This window comes from Eschrichtius robustus, chromosome 15 (genome assembly GCF_028021215.1).
Source record: "Eschrichtius robustus isolate mEscRob2 chromosome 15, mEscRob2.pri, whole genome shotgun sequence".
Classification (NCBI taxonomy): Eukaryota; Metazoa; Chordata; class Mammalia; order Artiodactyla; family Eschrichtiidae; genus Eschrichtius; species Eschrichtius robustus.
Window position 1 is genome coordinate 60,387,777 of NC_090838.1, and position 19,308 is coordinate 60,407,084.

Sequence of the window (19,308 nt, forward strand, 5' to 3'; positions counted from 1 at the left end):
TAAGGAAATGTTTCCAAGACATAGTGTTAAGTCAGGGGGAAACCCAACAAGGTGCAGCAGGTATGCATAGCATGGCACCATTTATGTTAGAATGGAGTAAAGAAGAGTATATGCCTGTTTTAGATTGTCTATGCATAAAAACATCATTAGAGGGATAAACAAAAACCTAGCAACAGAGTTATCTATTTGGGATGGGGGAAATGGACAGATGGGGCACAGGAACAGGAGCGAGACTTTTCACTATATACCTTTTTATACTATTCTAGTTTTGAGCCATGTACATGAATTACCAATCCAAAAAAGTAAATACGTATAAACATTTTAAAAGCAGAATAAAACTTTAAAAAACTCCTGTCCTTTCTGCTCTTCCACATGCCTTAGACATCTTTGGAAGGCAGTCTGCATCTGCTTTTCAATGAGACACGCAGGGCAGCAGGCCTCTGGACTCCTCCGGTGGCTGGAACAACAGCGTCAGCACACAGACCAGGAAGATTGCCTGGCCAGCAAGCAGCGCCAAGCCAAGCACAGCCTCTTTCCTTATCCCTGACTTAGAAAAACAAAACCAGTACACAAATCCACTCATCAGCATTTCTGTAGCCAGCTGTTAACCAATCCTCTTCCTGCCCTTTACTCTTTCTTTTCTTCCTTTTTCCAGAAAAACCTGGAAAGCTCTGCAAAACTTTGTAAAAGGACTTACTAGCTCTGGCTGCCTTGTTGTTTTCCTTCTCTCCTTTGGCCTGTGTCATCCTCTCAGGCAAGGACCGCAGTCTGACTTCCTGCCAGTTCGCCTGCTGGGTTCATTTCAGTGTCTTAAAAAAAAAACAAAAACAAAAAAACCCCAACTATATTTTCCTAAACCTACAAACCTCAAGTTAGAGGTCATTTTGTCCAACTTAATCCAAAGTAGAACATCCCAGTCGTAAAATTTAGCAGAGTAAATGTAATTGGTTTTAAAAACACAATCCCTTGGTTTCACTTTGTCTATCCAATCAACTCGGAGTGACAGCTCTCATAAAATATCTGCTCTTGCTAAGAATCCCACGGGGCAGGTCTATTTGTGTGTGGAGTTTAGCAGAGCAGAGGGCCCCAGTAAATTTCCATTTAGTAATTCAGTGACTGTCAATCGACACCTAATATGTATCCGTGGCTGTCTGAGGCCCTGGGCTGGGGACAAAAACAAACATGACACTCAGCTCCAGCCCTCAATCACTAATAACCCTGTTAGGGCACCTTCAGTTCATTAATGTGTCTGGACTCATTCGTTCTGTTCTTTAAATCCATTTGCAAGGTAACAAGTATATCACTAAGTTGTGGACATTTTCATGGTTAGCTGTGTGTCAGAAATACGATGTACAAGAATGGCTTTCTCCAGCCTCTCCCTTTTTTTAAGATTTTGGGGAAATAGCTTTTGCATTACAAAGATCATAGTCAAGAGTTCAAACTCTAGGTAATGTAATCCACACAAGATTCTCTAACCTTTTAGGGTGTTAATTAGTTGTAACAGTGTCAGAGCGTTCAGCTTTCATTAGCTATAATTCCTTGGCTCATATGCAGGAAATTTGAGACATATGTCAGGTGCATTCAATGAAAGGTTCTGCTCAAATCAAATGTGAGTCTAAAAGCAAGTCATTCTCAGTGACACTGAGCTTGGCAGGGATTCAGGTGTCCAGAACCATACCATGTACCTCCCCTGAGGGTGCTGGGCCAGAACACTGCCATCGAGCGAGCGCTGCTAAATTTGCTGGGAACACGGGGCAGAAGGCCCCACGGAGACTGTAGGCCCGCTCCTGTTACACAGTGTACAGCATCACCACGAATGATACCATGAGATCCATTCTGTACTGGCTTATTCTCAGAGGAAAACCCCAACCGGATTGAGAATAAGGAACACCACAGACTGAAAGAAGCAGCAAGAAGCTACTGCACCACTGTGGCTTCCACAGATACATACAAAACACACTGGCAGGAAGGAGTGTTGTGTTTCTCAGGTTTCCTGTCAGGACATCCTGGCTTGAAACACAGTTTGTCACTGAAAAATATAAGCTAATTGACAGATGGGAAACTGCCAGATTGTGTCCTTGAGAATCTCAGAAATCTGTCAGCTTGCAGAAGAGAGCTCAAAAGCAGGTATGAAAATAACCCATTTCCATTAATAACAGGTAGATTTTCTTCCAGGTAAAGAAGAACACGGGAACATGGGGGGTATGAATTGATTCAAGGAATGTGGCTTGGGGAAGGTTCCATGTACGGATCCTGAGCAGCAGGGCCCTGTCGGTTTTTTCTTTTTGGCTGTGCCTCAAGGCTTCTGGGATCTTAGTTCCCCGACCAGGGATCGAATCTGCGCCCCCTGCAGTGGAAGCGCAGAGTCCCAACCACTGAACCACCACGGAATTCCCAGGGCCCTGACTTAAACAGCCTTGGACCAAATTTACAATAAGATTTGACAAACTCGGGGACTTCCCCGGTGGTCCAGTGGTAAAGAATCCGCCTTCCAATGCAGGGGACGTGGGTTCGATCCCTGGTCGGGGAACTAAGATCCCACATGCCACGGGGCAACCAAGCCCAAGCGCCACAACTACTGAGCCCATGGGCCCTGAAGCCCACATGCCACAACTAGAGAGAAGCCTGTGCGCCACAACGAAAGATCCCACACGCCTCAACGAAGATCCCGCGTGCTGCAACTAAGACCCGATGCAGCCAAAAAAGTAAAAAGAAAAAAAGAAAAGAAATTGTTACAAAAAAAAAAGATTTGACAAACTCAGGGTACAAGCATTACAGCGTAAGGTGGAAGGCCCCATTTTGCTTGTGATTCTGAAGATCACCTGTGAATTCCCCATTGCCCCATGGACTCTGCTACCCGCATTGAACAGTTCAGTTCAGCATAACAGATAAGGCTATATATTGAACACTATAAGCCATCTCCCTGGGAGAACTGCAAGATAAAAGAGGACCCATTAAAAGGAGAGTGTAGGCCAGGGCCCTGTTCTCCAGGTTTGTCATGGCAAGCTCCGGATTACACAGAGCACTCATACATTAATTAATTTATTCATTTACTCATTCAACAAACATTTATAGAACACCTCTGAGGTTGCAAGCACTATGCTAGGTACTGGGAATGCAAAGGTGCATAAGACCCAGATCCCTGTCTTTGAGAAGTTTACGGTCAAATGGTGGAGAGCCAAGAACACCAACACTTAACAGTAAGGCAGTATGTGGATGTTTGCACAGAGTGTGCCTGCCTTGTTCCAAACGTGGTGGCACAAAGAGAGTTAGGGAAGAGTGATCAGAGACTGTGATGCTTGAGCTGAACACCTGAAGAGTAAATACGAGCCAGCCACGGGAAGCAGGGGAAGGAAAGAATGTTCAGGCAGTGAGACCAACATGTGCAAAGGTAGAAGAGAGAGAGTAGACATGGCTGTGTGGATGGAGAATAGAGGGTGGGGTGGAAGAGATGAGGGTGGATGAGGAAATTAGAACCAGGTGACCAAGGCTCTTGTTGTCATGCTTAGGCAGGGGCTGGGTCTCATGTTCGTTTTTGTCCCCCATGGGGCTCAGAGACACTGGTAGATACGTATTAATTGCCAATAAATATCTGAAGACAATGAGGGGCCACTGATGGGTTTTAAGCAGGGGAGTAACATGACCAGGTCTGCATAGGAGACAGGCATATCCGGGGAAGACTTGAAGAGGCTTAGAGTGGAGGCAGGAAGACCATGGAGGCACCTGCAGTGATTGAGGTAAGAGATGAAAATGGGCTGAACTAAGGTAGTGCCAGTGGGAGTGGAAAGAAGTGGGTGGACACAGGATGGGTACATCATATGGGAGAGAGGGGGCTGCCATTTTTAGATCAAAGAGTATGGATATATCTATCATGTCTCATGGGCACTGCCAGACCACATGCAGAAATTATTAGTCAACCTGAAGATTCTTCAAAACCAGAGACTGAGACTATAAAGCTGGTGGTCTCCGCTGCCCATTACTGTGTCTGGGTGAGATGCCACTTCTCAGGTCCCCACAGAACTTCTCTTGTGCTTATACCCATTGCCTCTTCTGTGCAGAGGAAGCAAAAAGGGAAAACACTGTTCAGAAAAGAAGGACACCTGATTATCTTTAAGTGACCAACCTCTGTCCACATGAACAGGTTGGGTTATAAATGAAGAGGCCCCCATCTCTTTACAGAATGTCTAAGGGAACAACAGGGATCAATTCAAGTCCTTCTTGCACCGAAGAGGAAGCCAGAACTCCAAGAGGGAGAGAGACTTGCCCAAGGCCAGAGCTAGAGAGGAAGAGAGATAGCCAAGAACACCCCCCCACCAACAGAGGAAGTCCTTTAACTCTCCCCCAACCTTATCATTAACAGAGGGGGGAGGAGGAGGGGAGAGGTGAAGCCAGGAATGTAAGCCGAGCCAAGTTCAGTTACGGGCCACACCCATTTCCCCAGCTTCAAAGAACAGAGATGACTACTGACTTTGACACTTGCAGGTCAGTGTAGACTTTTTTTGAGGCCCTGTTGTACATCCCTCAGCCTTGTTCCAGTGGGTACTGTTAACACTCGTAGTCACACTATCCACCTTTAATCTCTCCCTCCTCAACCACAAGCTTCTACCTCTTTGACTATTCTGTCTTATCATGCTCATAAGCCATCAAAACATCTTCAGAATGCCAATATTTTCGTCCCAATTTCACATCTGGCACCAAGAAGGAGTATGATAAACTTTATAGCTCTGAAAGCCTTGGTCAGAAAACAGTGCTGTGACACACAAGGTGGGCAGGCTGAGATCCCTCCTCAACTTCGTATCTCCAGCCTCACAGCCCCATCTGTGAACAGGGAACCTCCTGAGGAAACACATGTGGTCTCTGCAGATTCCACAGCCACCCTGTCTCAAGACCTGACTTCCTCCCCTCCCCTCCCCCACCCCCTGAGCAGGAAAAAGAGCATAGAAGGTGCTTCTTTAGCTCTTTCCTCTTCCCCGCTTAGCTCTATCACATCTCACGAGGTCAACACCTATTTTCTTAGAACCATGATGTTTATATTTTGGGGTTTAGGGTACAAGTCTGTTTTCCTCTATCATTGCACCCGGTTTTTCTGGCTTTCAGAAGAAGTGCTCCATTCATAGATCGTGGCTTATTTTTCCCCAGGCAGTGAGTCATATTCACAGACAAATTTTATCTCCTCGGTCACAACTTGGTCAGCTCCCGCAACTCACAGAAAATGATCAAAGACTATGTGTACTTTTACCTTTATATTAGCTTGCACATAATTCATTAAAAATTTAGAAGAAAAACACCTCAGCACATCCTCCAACCTCCCCACCCCTTGCTTTAATTTTCTCCACAGCACATCTGATATACTGTATAGCCCTTCATCTAACCCTCCTTCTTTCCCTCCCTCCTTCAGTCTCTTCTTTCCTTCCTTTTTTTTAATACATTTAAAAAATTTATTTATTTATTTATTTAGTTTTGGCTGCGTTGGGTCTTCGTTGCTGTGCGAGGGCTTTCTCTAGTTGTGGCAAGCGGGGGCCACTCTTCATCGCGGCGCGCGGGCCTCTCGCTATCGCGGCCTCTCTTGTTGCGGAGCACAAGCTTCACACGCGCAGGCTCAGTAGTTGTGGCTCACGGGCCTAGTTGCTCCACGGCATGTGGGATCTTCCCAGACCAGGGCTCGAACCCGTGTCCCCTGCATTGGCAGGCAGACTCTCAACCACTGCGCCACCAGGGAAGCCCCCCTTCCTTCCTTTCATAGTCTTTCTTTCTCCTCACTAGAATGTAAACTTTTTGAGGGTAGGGCTTTTGTCTCTTTTGTTCATTTCTATATCCCTAGGACACAGCTCAGTGCCTGGCACATAGTAGAAACTCGATAAATGTTAAACGAACAAACTGTTGAATGAACAGTTGATTTCCCTTCCTTTTCTCTGGAGCCTACCACTCCCTCTTCTGCCACAACAGTGTTTTTTCTTTGGCTAACAGCTAAGAGATCAGATGACCATGTATTTTACATCAGCTCTAGAGGGGAACTTCACTGAAACGGCAGTGGGTATTTCTTCTCCACCTCCAACATCTCCACCTATTGAAATCGTATCCATTTGTCAAGTCCTACCGAACTCTTCGGTGGCACCATCCTTTAACCTCCTACAGTAATCTCCCCTACCTCTGAAACCACAGCACTCAATGCCTGCATCACTCATCTAGAATTTAGCACCTCCTGCCTTATGCTGATAATATAATTTTCCTGAATGTGACTGCAACAGGAAGGTCAACAATAAGACAAGGGTAGTATTTCCTTGGCAAAGCTGGCTTCCTGCCCCTGCTCCCCTTCCTTCTACCCTCTTTCCCACAGATCCCCACTTAGCAGTGCTTATCTTGCCGAATTGAACAAGGACCCAGATCTGGGCCTTACACTTTCAGGCTGGCCCATGTGAAGGGACCCACCTCTCAAACACCTATTAACCAAGTTCACACAGAGGTCGCAGGGCATATAAACCAAATGCCAATGTACTGATGCATACCAAGGAACAGTGGACATTCTATGGACTGGAATGCTTGAATTGGCCTGACTAGCTGATCTTTTCCTCATGGGCTAACGAGTGTTTGGTAAACAGGGACTCAGAACAAAAGTAACCGACCTAAAGTCACCTCTCTCCTTTATGGCAGGGTCCCCCTTCCTTGCTACAGGAGCAGTCGGACCAAGGCAATCACAGCGCTCAAGTCCCCTTAGTCAAGACCTGCCCTTCCTCAGGCAGTACCAGGCCCACTTCTTTACTTCAGAGGATGGCCAAGTCCCTTCTGCTCAGTTCTCCAAACTGCTTTGTAACTTAACCTAAATTACAACCACTTTCCAGCCCTTCCTTCCTGAGATTGCTCCCAGACATCTGATTAGTGTTCAGAGTGTCCTCAAACATTTGGGCAACAAATTTACAGACACTTTCTAGGTTTACTTTCATGGAGAGCTAATCATCCATTACATGTGGGTTTTACTGGTCTGAAAGCAAACTTATTTCCTGTCACTTAGGTATACAAGCTACACTGACAAAATAGAAGACATTTCTCCAAATAAGCACCTGAGGGCCCATGCCTTGTAGATTTCAGTAAGTTCCTATGACAGTGTAGAAAGGACTGCTTTGGCAGCAAAGAGGAAGAAAAAAAACTCACCCTCCATTTAAAGTGGCCCAGGGTCAACTAATGAGGCTCATCTGCTCTCTTGATCTAAAACACAAAAGCTATCTGCCTTGCTCAAAACCAAGGAGTATTTACCTACAAAGCCCCGGGTTTTGAGGAATGACTCCAAAATACCTGGGACCTTATTAGTTTACCTTATCTTGGGAATTTCTCTACCTTTTGCTCTAGCCAAGTTCAAGAATTTACAAAAAGAAAGAAAAGTGGAGAGGGGACTTCTGCGTTTGTTGCCTTTCTTTTATCTCTTGCAGTTCCACGTACAACTTAGCAGTGAGTATGGGCTGCCATTCTCAGGACATAATACAGAGAACACAGACTCCCCCGGAGGTAACAGTGAATCTAACTTACACAGGCACCACATTTCTGCCCTTCGCACCGTTGACTGGCAAATGAGCAATGGTTTGCAGATAGAGCAGGTGCAGGAGAGGTTGCTCCTGCCAGATGGTGCTAAAAAAAGGCCCAAGTGTGATACACAAGAGTCCTTCCATTAACCCATCCATGACCAAGGCAAAGTATGTGGGTGGGGTTGATCTTTCTCTGACTTTTGGGGCTTCTAGAGTCTCAAAGGGTACCCTTAAGTGATCCATCGCTTAACCTGGTTTTGCCTTGACACAAATGGCAGGGATGGCCAAGAGACAGGGGATATGGAGGGGAAGCCTTTAGTGTAATATGCCTTCACTCATACCTTCTAGATGGTCCTGAGCTTCTCATACCCCAGAAAAGGGCTGACTAGGTACTGCCGCTTTCTTGCCAGAGTCCTGCAGTGGAACTTCAGTATGGCCTCTGAGAGCACTTCGTCTACCATATTCTTGCTCTAAGATGTGATGCATGCCATTTACCCTGCTGAACCAGTTTCTTCCTCTATATAAAGGGAGAATTCCACCTAGCTCACACGACCAGCTGTGGGAATCTAATGAGATAACTTGTGTGAAAAGGCAAATACAGTCTCCGATGCATGCTAAATAAGCATTCCAAGATACATCAGTTTTCTTCTTTCCAGGAGATAGTCTTGCATTCTGTTTACTCAGACCAACTTCCTATAAACTACTGGAGGCTAGCTTGTCCCCAGGGCTCGGGCCATTCCAGGAAAGATGTCTTGCCCATAGCAGTGTAACATGAGATGAAAAATTCCAGGAAGGGGCAGCTAGAGGAGAAAGACAACTGAAGGGTGCCACAAGGCAGAGTGTGCCCTAGACAAGACTCCCAGCAGGAAATCCTGCGGCTTCTCACTTCAGCAGTATCACAGATGCTTGGGCCCAGAGAAAATCCCCCTAACCACCCTTCCCTAAATTCTGACCAGACCCCAGGTTCAACTCATCAGATCATGGATGAACCCTATGCCTTTTCCTCCAAACCCACTGGGCAGGCTGTGGAGCTCATGCTAGGAAAAGGGAAGCTTCTGTCCATTAAAAATCAGTACAGGGAACCACACAAAGCCCTTTGTTTTAAGGACTACCCTGGGATTAATGCCCCTGCAAAGTGGCTCTAAGGATCCGGTGAGAAAAAGTGGAAAAGCAATTTTTATATTTTGACTGACCGACTACCACGTGCTAGACACAGACTAGTGAGTCTGTGGAGTGGATATTTTGCAAAGGAGAAAACCGACAGAGATATGAACGACTCGCTCAGGGCAAACAGGCTGGCCAGAGCCCACGCCCCCTCTCGTTCCCCACGTGGCAGGCCAGCCAGGGCGAGGCTCGGCCAATACCGGGAAGACGGGAGGGGCCCGGGTCCCCGGACGCAGCTGCTCCTTCCCCGCAGAGCCGCGCTGTCTGCAGCTCAGGGTGCGGCCCAGCCCCACGTGCCCCGCCGCCCCGGCGGACCCGTGGGCAGGAATCCAGGATCGGCCCCGCCCGCGCGAGGGTGCCAGAAAGTCGGTGCCCAGCCTCAGAGCGGATCTGAAGGCACCTGGGGCACGCCTGGGGGCCCGGCCGACTAACGACCTCGGGAAGGCCTCGCGCCGGGCCCCGGCACCCCTCCCCTCCCAGCTCGCCTCGTCAGCACCTTTCCCGCAGCCCGGCCCGCCGCCCTGGCCCACCCCGGCCCCACGGTGGGTCACGAGGCAGCGCCGGAGCATCACCGACGGGCGCGGCCCGGTCAGTCCTGGCGGGGCCAACGCTCGGCGCCACCCCCCCGCCCCCGCCCGGCGCGCGCCACGTCCCCGGCCCCGCCCCCGCGAGCCACGCGGGGAACCCCGGTGACGTCACCGTTCTCCAGTTCTCGCCTTCCCGCGCTCTCCAGAAAAGACGCGAAGGTGGTGACGTGTCCGGGGGTTTAATGCGGCTGCGCAAGAGACGTCCGCAACAGAACGTCCTGCGGCGCCGCCTGGTGGAAGAAAAGCACCAAACCCGCCGGAAGCGGCGGAGCGGGTGAGAGGAGAACGTGACTGACATCAGCTCGCGGAGCCGAGGGGGCGGCAGCCGCGTGACCAGCCCCCGCCCTCGGCGCCGGGAGCCTTTCTCTTCCTATTTTTTCCAGTACAGTGTGGAAGCTTGATTATTATGCCCCTTCTTTTAAGGTTAAAACCTTGCCTTTTCTCTAACTTATCAATAGAAGTTATATTGCTATAGAAAATTTGGGGGGGAAAATAAAGGAAAAGATATGAAGATAAGGAATAACAGTACCCCTTTTCATATTTACTTCCAGACTTATTTTAATCTTGTTGTATAGCAGTGTAAGTACAAAAGCTCTTAAGGAGGGACAAAAAGCAGAGCTAAGTTAGAAAAACACCGTAGAGACTTCCCTGGTGGCGCAGTGGTTAAGAATCCGCCTGCCAGTGCAGGGGACACGGGTTCGAGTCCTGATCCGGGAAGATCCCACATGCCGCGGAGCAACCAAGCCCGTGCGCCACAGCTACTGAGCCTGCGCTCTACAGCCTGCGAACCACAGCTACTGAGCCTGCCTTACCTAGAGTGTGTGCTCCGCCACAAGAGAAGCCACTGCAGTGAGAAGCCTGCGCACGGCTACAGAGAGTAGACCCCGCTCACCACGACTAGAGAAAACCTGCGCACAGCAATGGAGACCCAACGCAGCCGAAAGTAAATAAATAAGTAAGAAAACACGGTAGAAGAGAGAAGTGCAGAACAATAGGCGAGACGAAAGGGTAATAGTATTTAATAAGCGTTTAACAGACTATCTTATTTACTCTGCACATCATCCAGACGAGGAAACTGGGGCTCAGAGAGTTAAATAATTTGCCCAAGGTTGTACCGTTAATAAGCGGGTAGCAGAGTGGGGGTTTGAACCCAGGGGTTAAAATCTGAACCTTAAGATGGTGGTCTGGGGAGAAGGGCGAAAAACGGCAGGGAACATATATGGGAGCAGACTGGCTTTGTACTTCTGTAACTGTCGGATGGGAACTAGTTCCTAGGAACATGGCTACTGCCTCCATCAGTTGGATCAGGTTTGCAGGAGCGTGCCATAAAGCAGCCCAGACTAATATGCTGCCTTGAAACACCTGGCTATATGCAAGGGCCACTAGTTGCGGAGTGTCACTGACCCCAGCACTGCCAGTGAAAGGTGGGGGTCAGCGCCTGCTCAGGTATTAGGTCCTGCAACTCAAAGTGAGGCTTGCAGTCCGGCAGCGTTTCTTCAGTCCATCACCTTTCTTCATTCAGCTTGATGTTACAAATGCGGAGTCTTGGACCCTACCCTGGAACTTCTGAATGAGAATATGCTTTCTAACTAGATCCCTGGGTGATTCCTATGCACACTAAAGAACTGCTGTTAACATGTCACCCTGCTCCCTTGGTGATACAGGTGGGATGGTAGAAAGATGTGAAGGGAGCTTGTGGAGCTGGATGGTGGGAGGGCAGGGACAGGAAGGAGGTTTTGGTTTTTTGTTTTGGCTGCGCCGAGTGCCCTTTGGGATCTCAGTTCCCCGACCAGGGATTGAACCCAAGGCACAGCAGTGAAAGCCTGGAATCCTAAGCACTAGGCCACCAGGGAACTCCCTGTAAGGGGGTCTAAAAAGAGGATCAAGTAAGGAGTATCAGCAAATATCACAAGATGTGAAGGAAGAAAACTAGGAAATCGAAATCTGGGAGATTTAAAAAAAAAGGAGTATGTTGAGGGGGGAAGCAGGTCCATCTTGGGAAAATTCACCAAAAAAATAGACACAAGGGCTGTTCTCTGTGACTGACTTTTCTGTGTTGTCTGTGACTTATGCCTGAGAGGGTCCATTCACTCGAAGGGCTGGAAGAGGGCAGCCCCTGCCCATTCCCTCACCTTCAGCACATAGAGTGGGATTTCTCTGAATTCTAGTGGAGGGCAAACTTTGGCCTGTTTCTGACATGGGACACCAGGCAGTGACAGCAGAGTGCTTCTTGGATGACATATACAGGTTGCACTCTGTAAGTGGCCAGGCCTGGGGGCTGGTGTGGGTGCATGTGTATGCACATGTGGGCTGGAGGGAAGGGAAGTGATTGGCAGATCAGACATGACAGGAATCAGTGAAAGATGGGGTGGACATATGTGACTGGAAATTGCTAGGCCCAGAAAGTCACAGAGCTGATGACATCGGGTACCTTGAGAGAGCCAGGTGGCAGGCCTACAGAACTTCACTTAGGTGGGTGCTTCTTGGAGTCAGATTTTCTGGAGGTCTCTGAGTGGCCTATCACTCCTCTAAATAGTAGCAAGCTGTTGAGATGATAGCAGTTCTGGTAGAGGCAGGTGTGAACCAAAGTGTTCTAGGTGTAGGAGTAGCAAGCTGTTCTCATGATGCCCATCATGTTAGGGCCCCCCCGCCATGTTGCCTGGAGGAGGAGTTAAGATGCCATCCATCTCAGACCCAGCAATACACTCAGTCTGAGGATGGTCCGTCTGTCTGTGCAGTAGACAGGAGGCTGTGTGGACCTGGAGGGTCTTGAGCTGCTCACTCCAGAACACAAATAGTGGCTGCAGCATGGGAAAGCAGCAGGTGGGCAGCCCTCAGAGCTGGGAGATTCCAACGACTAATGGGGGTGTGCAGTGGATGGTACAGATGGGAGTATGTGTGGGTGGGTGCAGGGTTTGAAGAGCACTGGACTGATGGGAGTAGCTAGGACCACTCTACTCTTCTGGCATGGGGCAAGTCTGAAATGAGGTCAATACTGATGGTGTCCCAAAGGTGTCTGGATGCTGGGAGTGGGTGCAGCAACCCTACTGGTACTCCTAGGACCATGCTTGACCTGGTAGAGAGGGTATCAATGTAGAAAAGGTCAATGTAACTCTGAACCCCATTTCAGATTTTGATGAACTGTGTTGGTGGGCTGGGGTGGTCCTGGGTGGAAGACCTTAGCATTTGAGTGGGGGCCTCGTTGGGTGAATTATTTGCCCCAGCCATGTGTTTTACGGCTCCTGTGGTTCTTCTGGCCCCTGTGGTTGGAGTCAGGTACTGCTAGATCCAGCCAGGATTTGCCTGTCACTCACAGGTTTGGCTTGATCAAAAAGCTGTGACTGATGTCCTCAGAAGTACTCAGGTTGAAGGACTTCTCAGAATAGGCCAACCACTGTGTTTCCTTGGGTGTTTTTGCTTTTCAGGCAGACACTCTGCCTCACCTAGTTTTAATTTCTCCTCTTCTCTATACCTATCCAAGCCCTTCCTCTCCTTTATTTTATTTTGTCCGTGTGGCACGGTTTGTGGGATCTTAGTTCCCCGACCAGGGATCAAACCCATGCCCCCTGCAATGGAAGCGTGGAGTCCTAACCACTGGACCGCCAGGGAATACCCACCTTCCTCTCCTTTAAAGCCCAGCACAAGGTCTAATTCTCCATGGACCTCTGGATTCTCCTCAAGGATTTTCCCCATTGTCAGAAGCACTTGGGAGCTCTCCACACAAGCTAGCTCCTCAGTCGTAGATAAACAACCCTTAATTTGCCTACCCATCCCCCTCTTGTAGGGGCACAGCTCCCCCTTGTACCTAAAATGCTCACAGACTCCCCCACCCCCACCCCAGTTAGGCCCAGCAGAGCCTTTCTTTCGGGGATTTTGAACTTTGGATCAGGGAGAGTAGAGCAGTCAGTCCTGCTCTAGTGTGGAAGTGAAAGCCATACTTTCAGGTGCGTTAGGAGCCAGAATTCCTACCAGAAGGAGATGCTCTGTGCTGAGAGAGAGTGAAGGCTCAGGAGAGGTGGAGATGGGTCAGATGGACCCTGGCTGCAGGGCTTCAGAGGCCTAGCCACACCCCAGCTCTACCCCAGGATGGTTGGCCAGCCCTATTTTAATGTCCGTGAACCAGTCATTCGTTTGCATTTTTGCCTGAGCTGGTTAGAGTTGGGTTTTTGTTATGTGCAATCAAAACAAAAAGCCTACCTAAGGACTTTTCTTGTCTTCCCAAGGACAATGAATTATAAGGAATTTATATTATAAAGCAACATGACAGAGTGGAAAGAACATGCACTTTGGAATAAAATGAAACATTTTTAATGCTGTTTCCAGCAAGATACTTAATCTCAAAGAGACTGTTTAAACTTATAAAAGAAGGGGTGATGGCTAAACTCAAAGAATGATGAGGACTAAATGAGAAAAATTATCAAATGAGAATCTAAATGAAAATGCCTGGAATGTAGTAGGCAAACAGGAAATGTTCATTCCCTTTTTTCTCCTTAAAGGCAGGCTTTCATTCTGTATCTTTCAGTATCTCCATTCTGTGATCAATGAATTAAAAAACAGGAATTGAATTTTACCACCTGTTAAACTTTTTGGAGAGTAAAGAAGGAAATAAAAATCAAGTAAACAAGCAATTACAAGCATTAGTTTGAAATGTCAAATACTGCCTTGACACCTGGATCTCTTTTTCCTGTTTTACTATCACCTAACTCTCCCGAAAGGTTTATAATTTTATAATTAGGCCAACATGAGATATAATTTGGAAAAACTAGTGACACTGTGCTTTGAGAAGAGAATAAAAGGGCATGACTGGAATTCTGCCAGGATGATCTTCAACATTCTGCCCTAACCAGGGTATTATTAACTTTCCAACACTGCTGGTGTAAGGCGAGTGCTGCGAACTTCTTAGAGAATTAGGAAAAGGTTGAAACAAACTCTAAAGGTGAGTTCTTCGAGAAGGTATGTGGCCTGGTTTTCTTTTTGTTCCTTTAAAAACTAGCCAGGAATACCACCCAATTTATAATGAAGACTATACACAGCAGCACCAAAAGGGCTATGTACAAGAAGAGTTTTTCTTCAACAGAATCCACTTGAATGTGTTGAGAAACCGCATCTTAGCTAAGAGTAGTTCAGTAAGGAACAGAGCCATCTAAGTGCCTAACTAGTATTTAAAGTTGTCAAAGGGTGGGGATGTGCAAATTTAGCAGCGAAAGACTCTTTTGTTTTGCCTCAAGGGAAAGTGATGGTGGTCAGAGGGGCCAGTTCCAAGGGCTGGTCCAGGGGGGGCCGCTGTTCTTGGTACTCCGCCACATGCCCATTGCGGTGGTGACCATACTCAAACTTGATCCGCAGCTCGCCAATCTTGGATTGGGGAAGAATATCTGGGATCCACTCAATGATGAAAGGTGTTGGCTCCTTTTGATCTGGGGAAGTGTTGCCTGAAGAAAAAAAAAAAGAAAAGAAAAAAGGTCAATTAGTACGATTCCAAAATAAATTTGAGTCTGGACAGGACTTCCCTGGTGGCACAGTGGTTAAGAATCTGCCTGCCAATGCAGGGGACATGGGTTCGAGCCCTGGTCCGGGAAGGTCCCACATGCTGTGGAGCAACTAAGCCCGTGTGCCACAACTACTTAAGCCCACGTGCCACAACTACCGAAGCCCGTGTGCCTAGAGCCCGTGTTCCGCCACAAGAGAAGCCACCGCAATGAGAAATGAGAAGCCCGCGCACTGCAATGAAGAGTAGCCCCCACTCGCCGCAACTAGAGAGAGCCCGCGCGCAGCAACAAAGACCCAATGCAGCCAAAAATAAATAAATTAATTAATTAATTAAAAAAAAAAATTGAGTCTGGACAGATCTTACCCTGTTCACAAATTTTAAAAGGAAATGAAAAAGAAGTTTAAAAATATATATATATATGAGGAAAAAAAAAGGGGGGGGCAACAAGAAGAATCAAGGGAAGGGAAAAGTGATTACTGCTATATCTATCCAAAACAAAGTTTCAGGGAACTGTCTGGCATCCTCAAATAAAATAAGACCCAACTTTTATGAAAATAGGGCCAAAAGAATCATAAGGAGAGCCCAGACGAAGAGGAAAAGAATGCTTTTGAAAAAATGTAAAATACTAGCAGAATTAAAAATAAGCATATGGTATCACCTTCAAAACTATGCAGACAATTAAGCATAGAAAACATAGTCCATTTAGCAAAAAACAGAAGAACAAAACGAGACAGAAGACCAACTATATCAATTATAATAAAGGGGATAAACTATTGAAATTGGACAAAAATCAAAACCAACAATATAATATTGATAAGAGATTCAATAAGAACAAAGTGTCACAAAAAAGTTAAAAGGATGGCAAACATCAGAAAAATGTAAAACGAAAGCTGGTGTCACTGTTGTAATATTGAACAAAGATGAATTTAGGGCAAATGTTATTTTTACATTGATAAAGTATTGCTATAGACTGAATCTACATTCTCCCAAAATTTCTCCCAAATTTTGTATCCTCCCAAGATTCATAAATTGAAAACCTAATCCCCGATGTGATAGTACTTGGAGGTGGGGCCTTTGGGAGGTGATTAGGTCATGAGGGCAGATGAATGAGATGAGTGCCCTTATTTTAGACCCCAGAGACATCCTTGCCCTTTCTGTAATGTGAGGACACAAAGTGAAGACTGCTGATGGCCGTCTTTGAGCCCGGAAGCAGGCCCTCACCAGACATCAGATCTGTTGGTGCCTTGATCTTGGATTTCCCACCCTGCAGAACTGTGAGAAATAAATTTCTGTTGTTTGTAAGCCACCCAGTTTATGGTATTCTGTTATAGCAGCCCAAATGGACTAAGACAATATATTTACATTGACATCTGTCAATAACTCTGATGTACCAAAAACATTGCATTACAATACTCAAAGCCTTTTTGCAATATCAGAAGACATTTAGAGGAACATAACTGTAGTAGGAAATTGTATCACAACTCTGCTATCTAAGTTGTATAAGTCTTAAAGCTACACAAGACTTTACATTGGATAAATAATAACATCTTTGCTAGCACAAATTAATATCATATATTAGGTTAGTGAGAAAATATTTTTAAATCCCTAAAATAAATAGAAATTGAAAAGGCACATCTTCTGACCTCAAAATAATAAAAGTAGAAATTGATAACCTAAGAATATAAAAATCAAACCAACTCAACCAACTGGAAATTTTAAATAACAAAGTGTTGGGGACACAGAGAAACTAAACTATGATTAGAGACTATTTAGATATTAAAAATAAGAAGAACCACCTTAAATGTTCTTATTATCAAACATAAATTTTAAAAATTAACTGATAATTCCAAAAGGTATAAAAATTTAAAAATTCCAAGAAAATGTTAGAAAAAATTTTTAAAGAGTTAGGATAAATTTTTACAGGCAAAAGCATAAAATAGTTCAAAACAGACATTCAGATAAATACAAGAGCCAGTTCTTTGAAAAAGACAAAAAATTCTTGGAGTATATAACTATAGACCCAGGTTGTAAAAGTTATGTGATTATCCTCTATACCAAAAATTATAAAAATGTACACAATTTAAATTTTGAATGAAAATAGAAGAATTTTTTGGGAAAAAAACAATTAAAATTGACTAAAGAAGAGATAGAGACTGTGAGTACAAATATAAATCAGAAGAAATTAAAGAAGTTTTTAGAGAACTGCCTGCAAGTAAAGGTTAGGTCCAAGAGAATAAATTCTTTTAAACATTCAAGGAACAGATATTTCCTAAGCTATTTTTTAAAATTAATTTTTATTGGAGTATAGTTGATTTACAATGTTGTGTTAGCTTCTGCTGTACAGCAAAGTGAATCAGTTATACACATACATATATCCACTCTTTTTTAGATTCTTTTCCCATATAGGTCATTACAGAGAATTGAGTAGAGTTCCCTGTGCCAAACAGTAGGTTCTTATTAGTTATCTATTTTATATATAGTAGTGTGTATATGTCAATCTCAATATCCCAATTTACCCTCCCCCCCAAGATATTTAATTTGGTCCAAAGCTTTCTAAAATTATTTTCTATATAACTATTACAAAAACCCAAAAAAGATAGCCTCCAAAAAAGAAACTGTAGTCAGTTAATACTTATGAATCGATAATAAAAAATCCTAAAGAAAGTATTAGCAAATAGAATCTACATACATATTAAAATAAAAAAGACCACACAGGATTTATTCCAGAAAGGCAAGATTACTTCAATATTAGACATTTATTCATAAAACTCACTTTGTAAATCAATTATACTTAAAATAAATAAATTTCATTGCACTTGGGTCAAAACCGTTTATCTTTTGAGGTTTCTCAAAAGATGGTAAAAAGGTATTTCAAGGGACTTCCCCGATGGTCCAGTGGTTAAGACTCCGCCTTCCAATGCAGGGGATACAGGTTTGATCCCTGGTCGGGGAACTAAGTTGCCACATGCTGCGGGGTATGGCCAAAAATTAAAAAAAAAAAAAAGGTATTTCAAAAAATTAAATTCTAGGGAGTTCCCTGGTGGTCTAGTGGTTAGCATTTGGTGCTTTCACTGCTGTGGCCCAGGTTTAATCTCTGGTTGGGGAACTCCCGCAAGCCATGTGGTGAGGCCAAAAAATAATACATAGATAAATAAAAATAATTTAAAAAACAACTACATTAAAAAAAATCAATTCTAGTTCCTAATAAAAATACTTAATAAACCAAGAATATGATATGCTGTTATAATAAAAAATTTTATCTGAAATCAATAACCAATAGTTCATTATTTAATAGTGAAACACAGAGCAGCTTTTCCCAGAAAAATTCTATGAAATGCTAATGGTATTCCCCTGAAAAGTGTTGACCGGTCAAATAAACTGGGGAAAACTTAAGTTAAATAAAGTTCAACAGGTATTTTAATTTCAGAATCTTTTTAATATGCAAATTTATAGGATGAGTTACTAAGAGAGATACATTATATTCTAAGACACTACTCCCTACTGCCTCCCTACTCCACTTGTAACATTTTCTGAGATCTGAGTATATCATACAACCAGGGAATTTCTCATGTGGCAAAGCTTCTTTTCCCACCAAAAAAGTTATTACAAAATTGACTGAACATCTTACAGTCAAGGGTCTTAGAATCAAAGAAGTACAGTATGTAGCACTTCTCAAACTTATCAGATCATGGAACACTTTTTTCACAGCATACTTATCACTATCTCTTCTTCAAGATAGAGTTGGAAAATGCTATGCTGGAGGAGTTTTTACTATAGTAAAAATGATAGTTTTACTATAGTAAAATGAAAATCTCAGCTGCTAGCTTTACTATTATTCACTGTTGCTCTTGAAGTTGTAGCTAATTTAACAAGAAAAAAACAATGAGATATAAACATTTGAAAGGAAACAAAATTATCATTATTTTTCAAGTGATATAATTGATTTCCCAGAAACAACAGGTAAACAACTATCATCACTACTAGGAACTCATTAAGGAGGGCAATTTGATAGTAATTATATCAAAATCAAGAGCTTTCCATACATTGGCAGTAACAAGTTAGACACATGATAAACATCTTATTCACAAGAGCAGCCAAAAATATATTTCACAAGAATTTGACAAAATAATTCTAAATTCTAAATTTCTTGGTGACATAGTTCACTGCCCTGACACTGCTTATAGCCTAGTCAGTGGAAAGACAGGTGAGTGTTGGATGGCTAGAAGTGAAGGCTCTGGAGTCCAAAACTGCCTGGGGTTGAGGACCAGCTCCACCACTTTACTAGCTGTGTAACTCTGGGCAGTTTACTGCACCTATCTTCACCTCAATTTATTCACCTGTAAATGGGTATCACAGAATCTACCTCTGAGTGGGCTGATGAGCATTAAATGGATTAATCTAGGTAAAGAACTTAAAATAACAGCTGGCACAGAGTAGGTGCTCATTAAGTGCTACTTGTTATAGTTGTCATTATTATTATTAAATTATTATACCCAAGTTAAAAATAGACAAAAAGCAATTCATCAAATACAAATGACTAATATGAAAA

General features: G+C 44.6%; 1 protein-coding gene across 6 annotated transcripts in view; it reads right to left on the reverse strand.

Annotated features, from left to right (window-relative positions):
* Nucleotides 1-13,622: 13,622 nt before the first annotated feature.
* C15H2orf42 (chromosome 15 C2orf42 homolog) overlaps nt 13,623-19,308 on the reverse strand; it is a 40,514-nt gene continuing 34,828 nt past the window's right edge. For all 6 annotated transcript variants that reach the window (XM_068565088.1, XM_068565090.1, XM_068565085.1 and 3 more), the window contains one exon: nt 13,623-14,700. In XM_068565088.1, the coding sequence (XP_068421189.1) occupies nt 14,492-14,700 (209 nt within the window). In that variant the 3' untranslated portion in view covers nt 13,623-14,491. The remainder of the gene's footprint in view (nt 14,701-19,308) is intronic.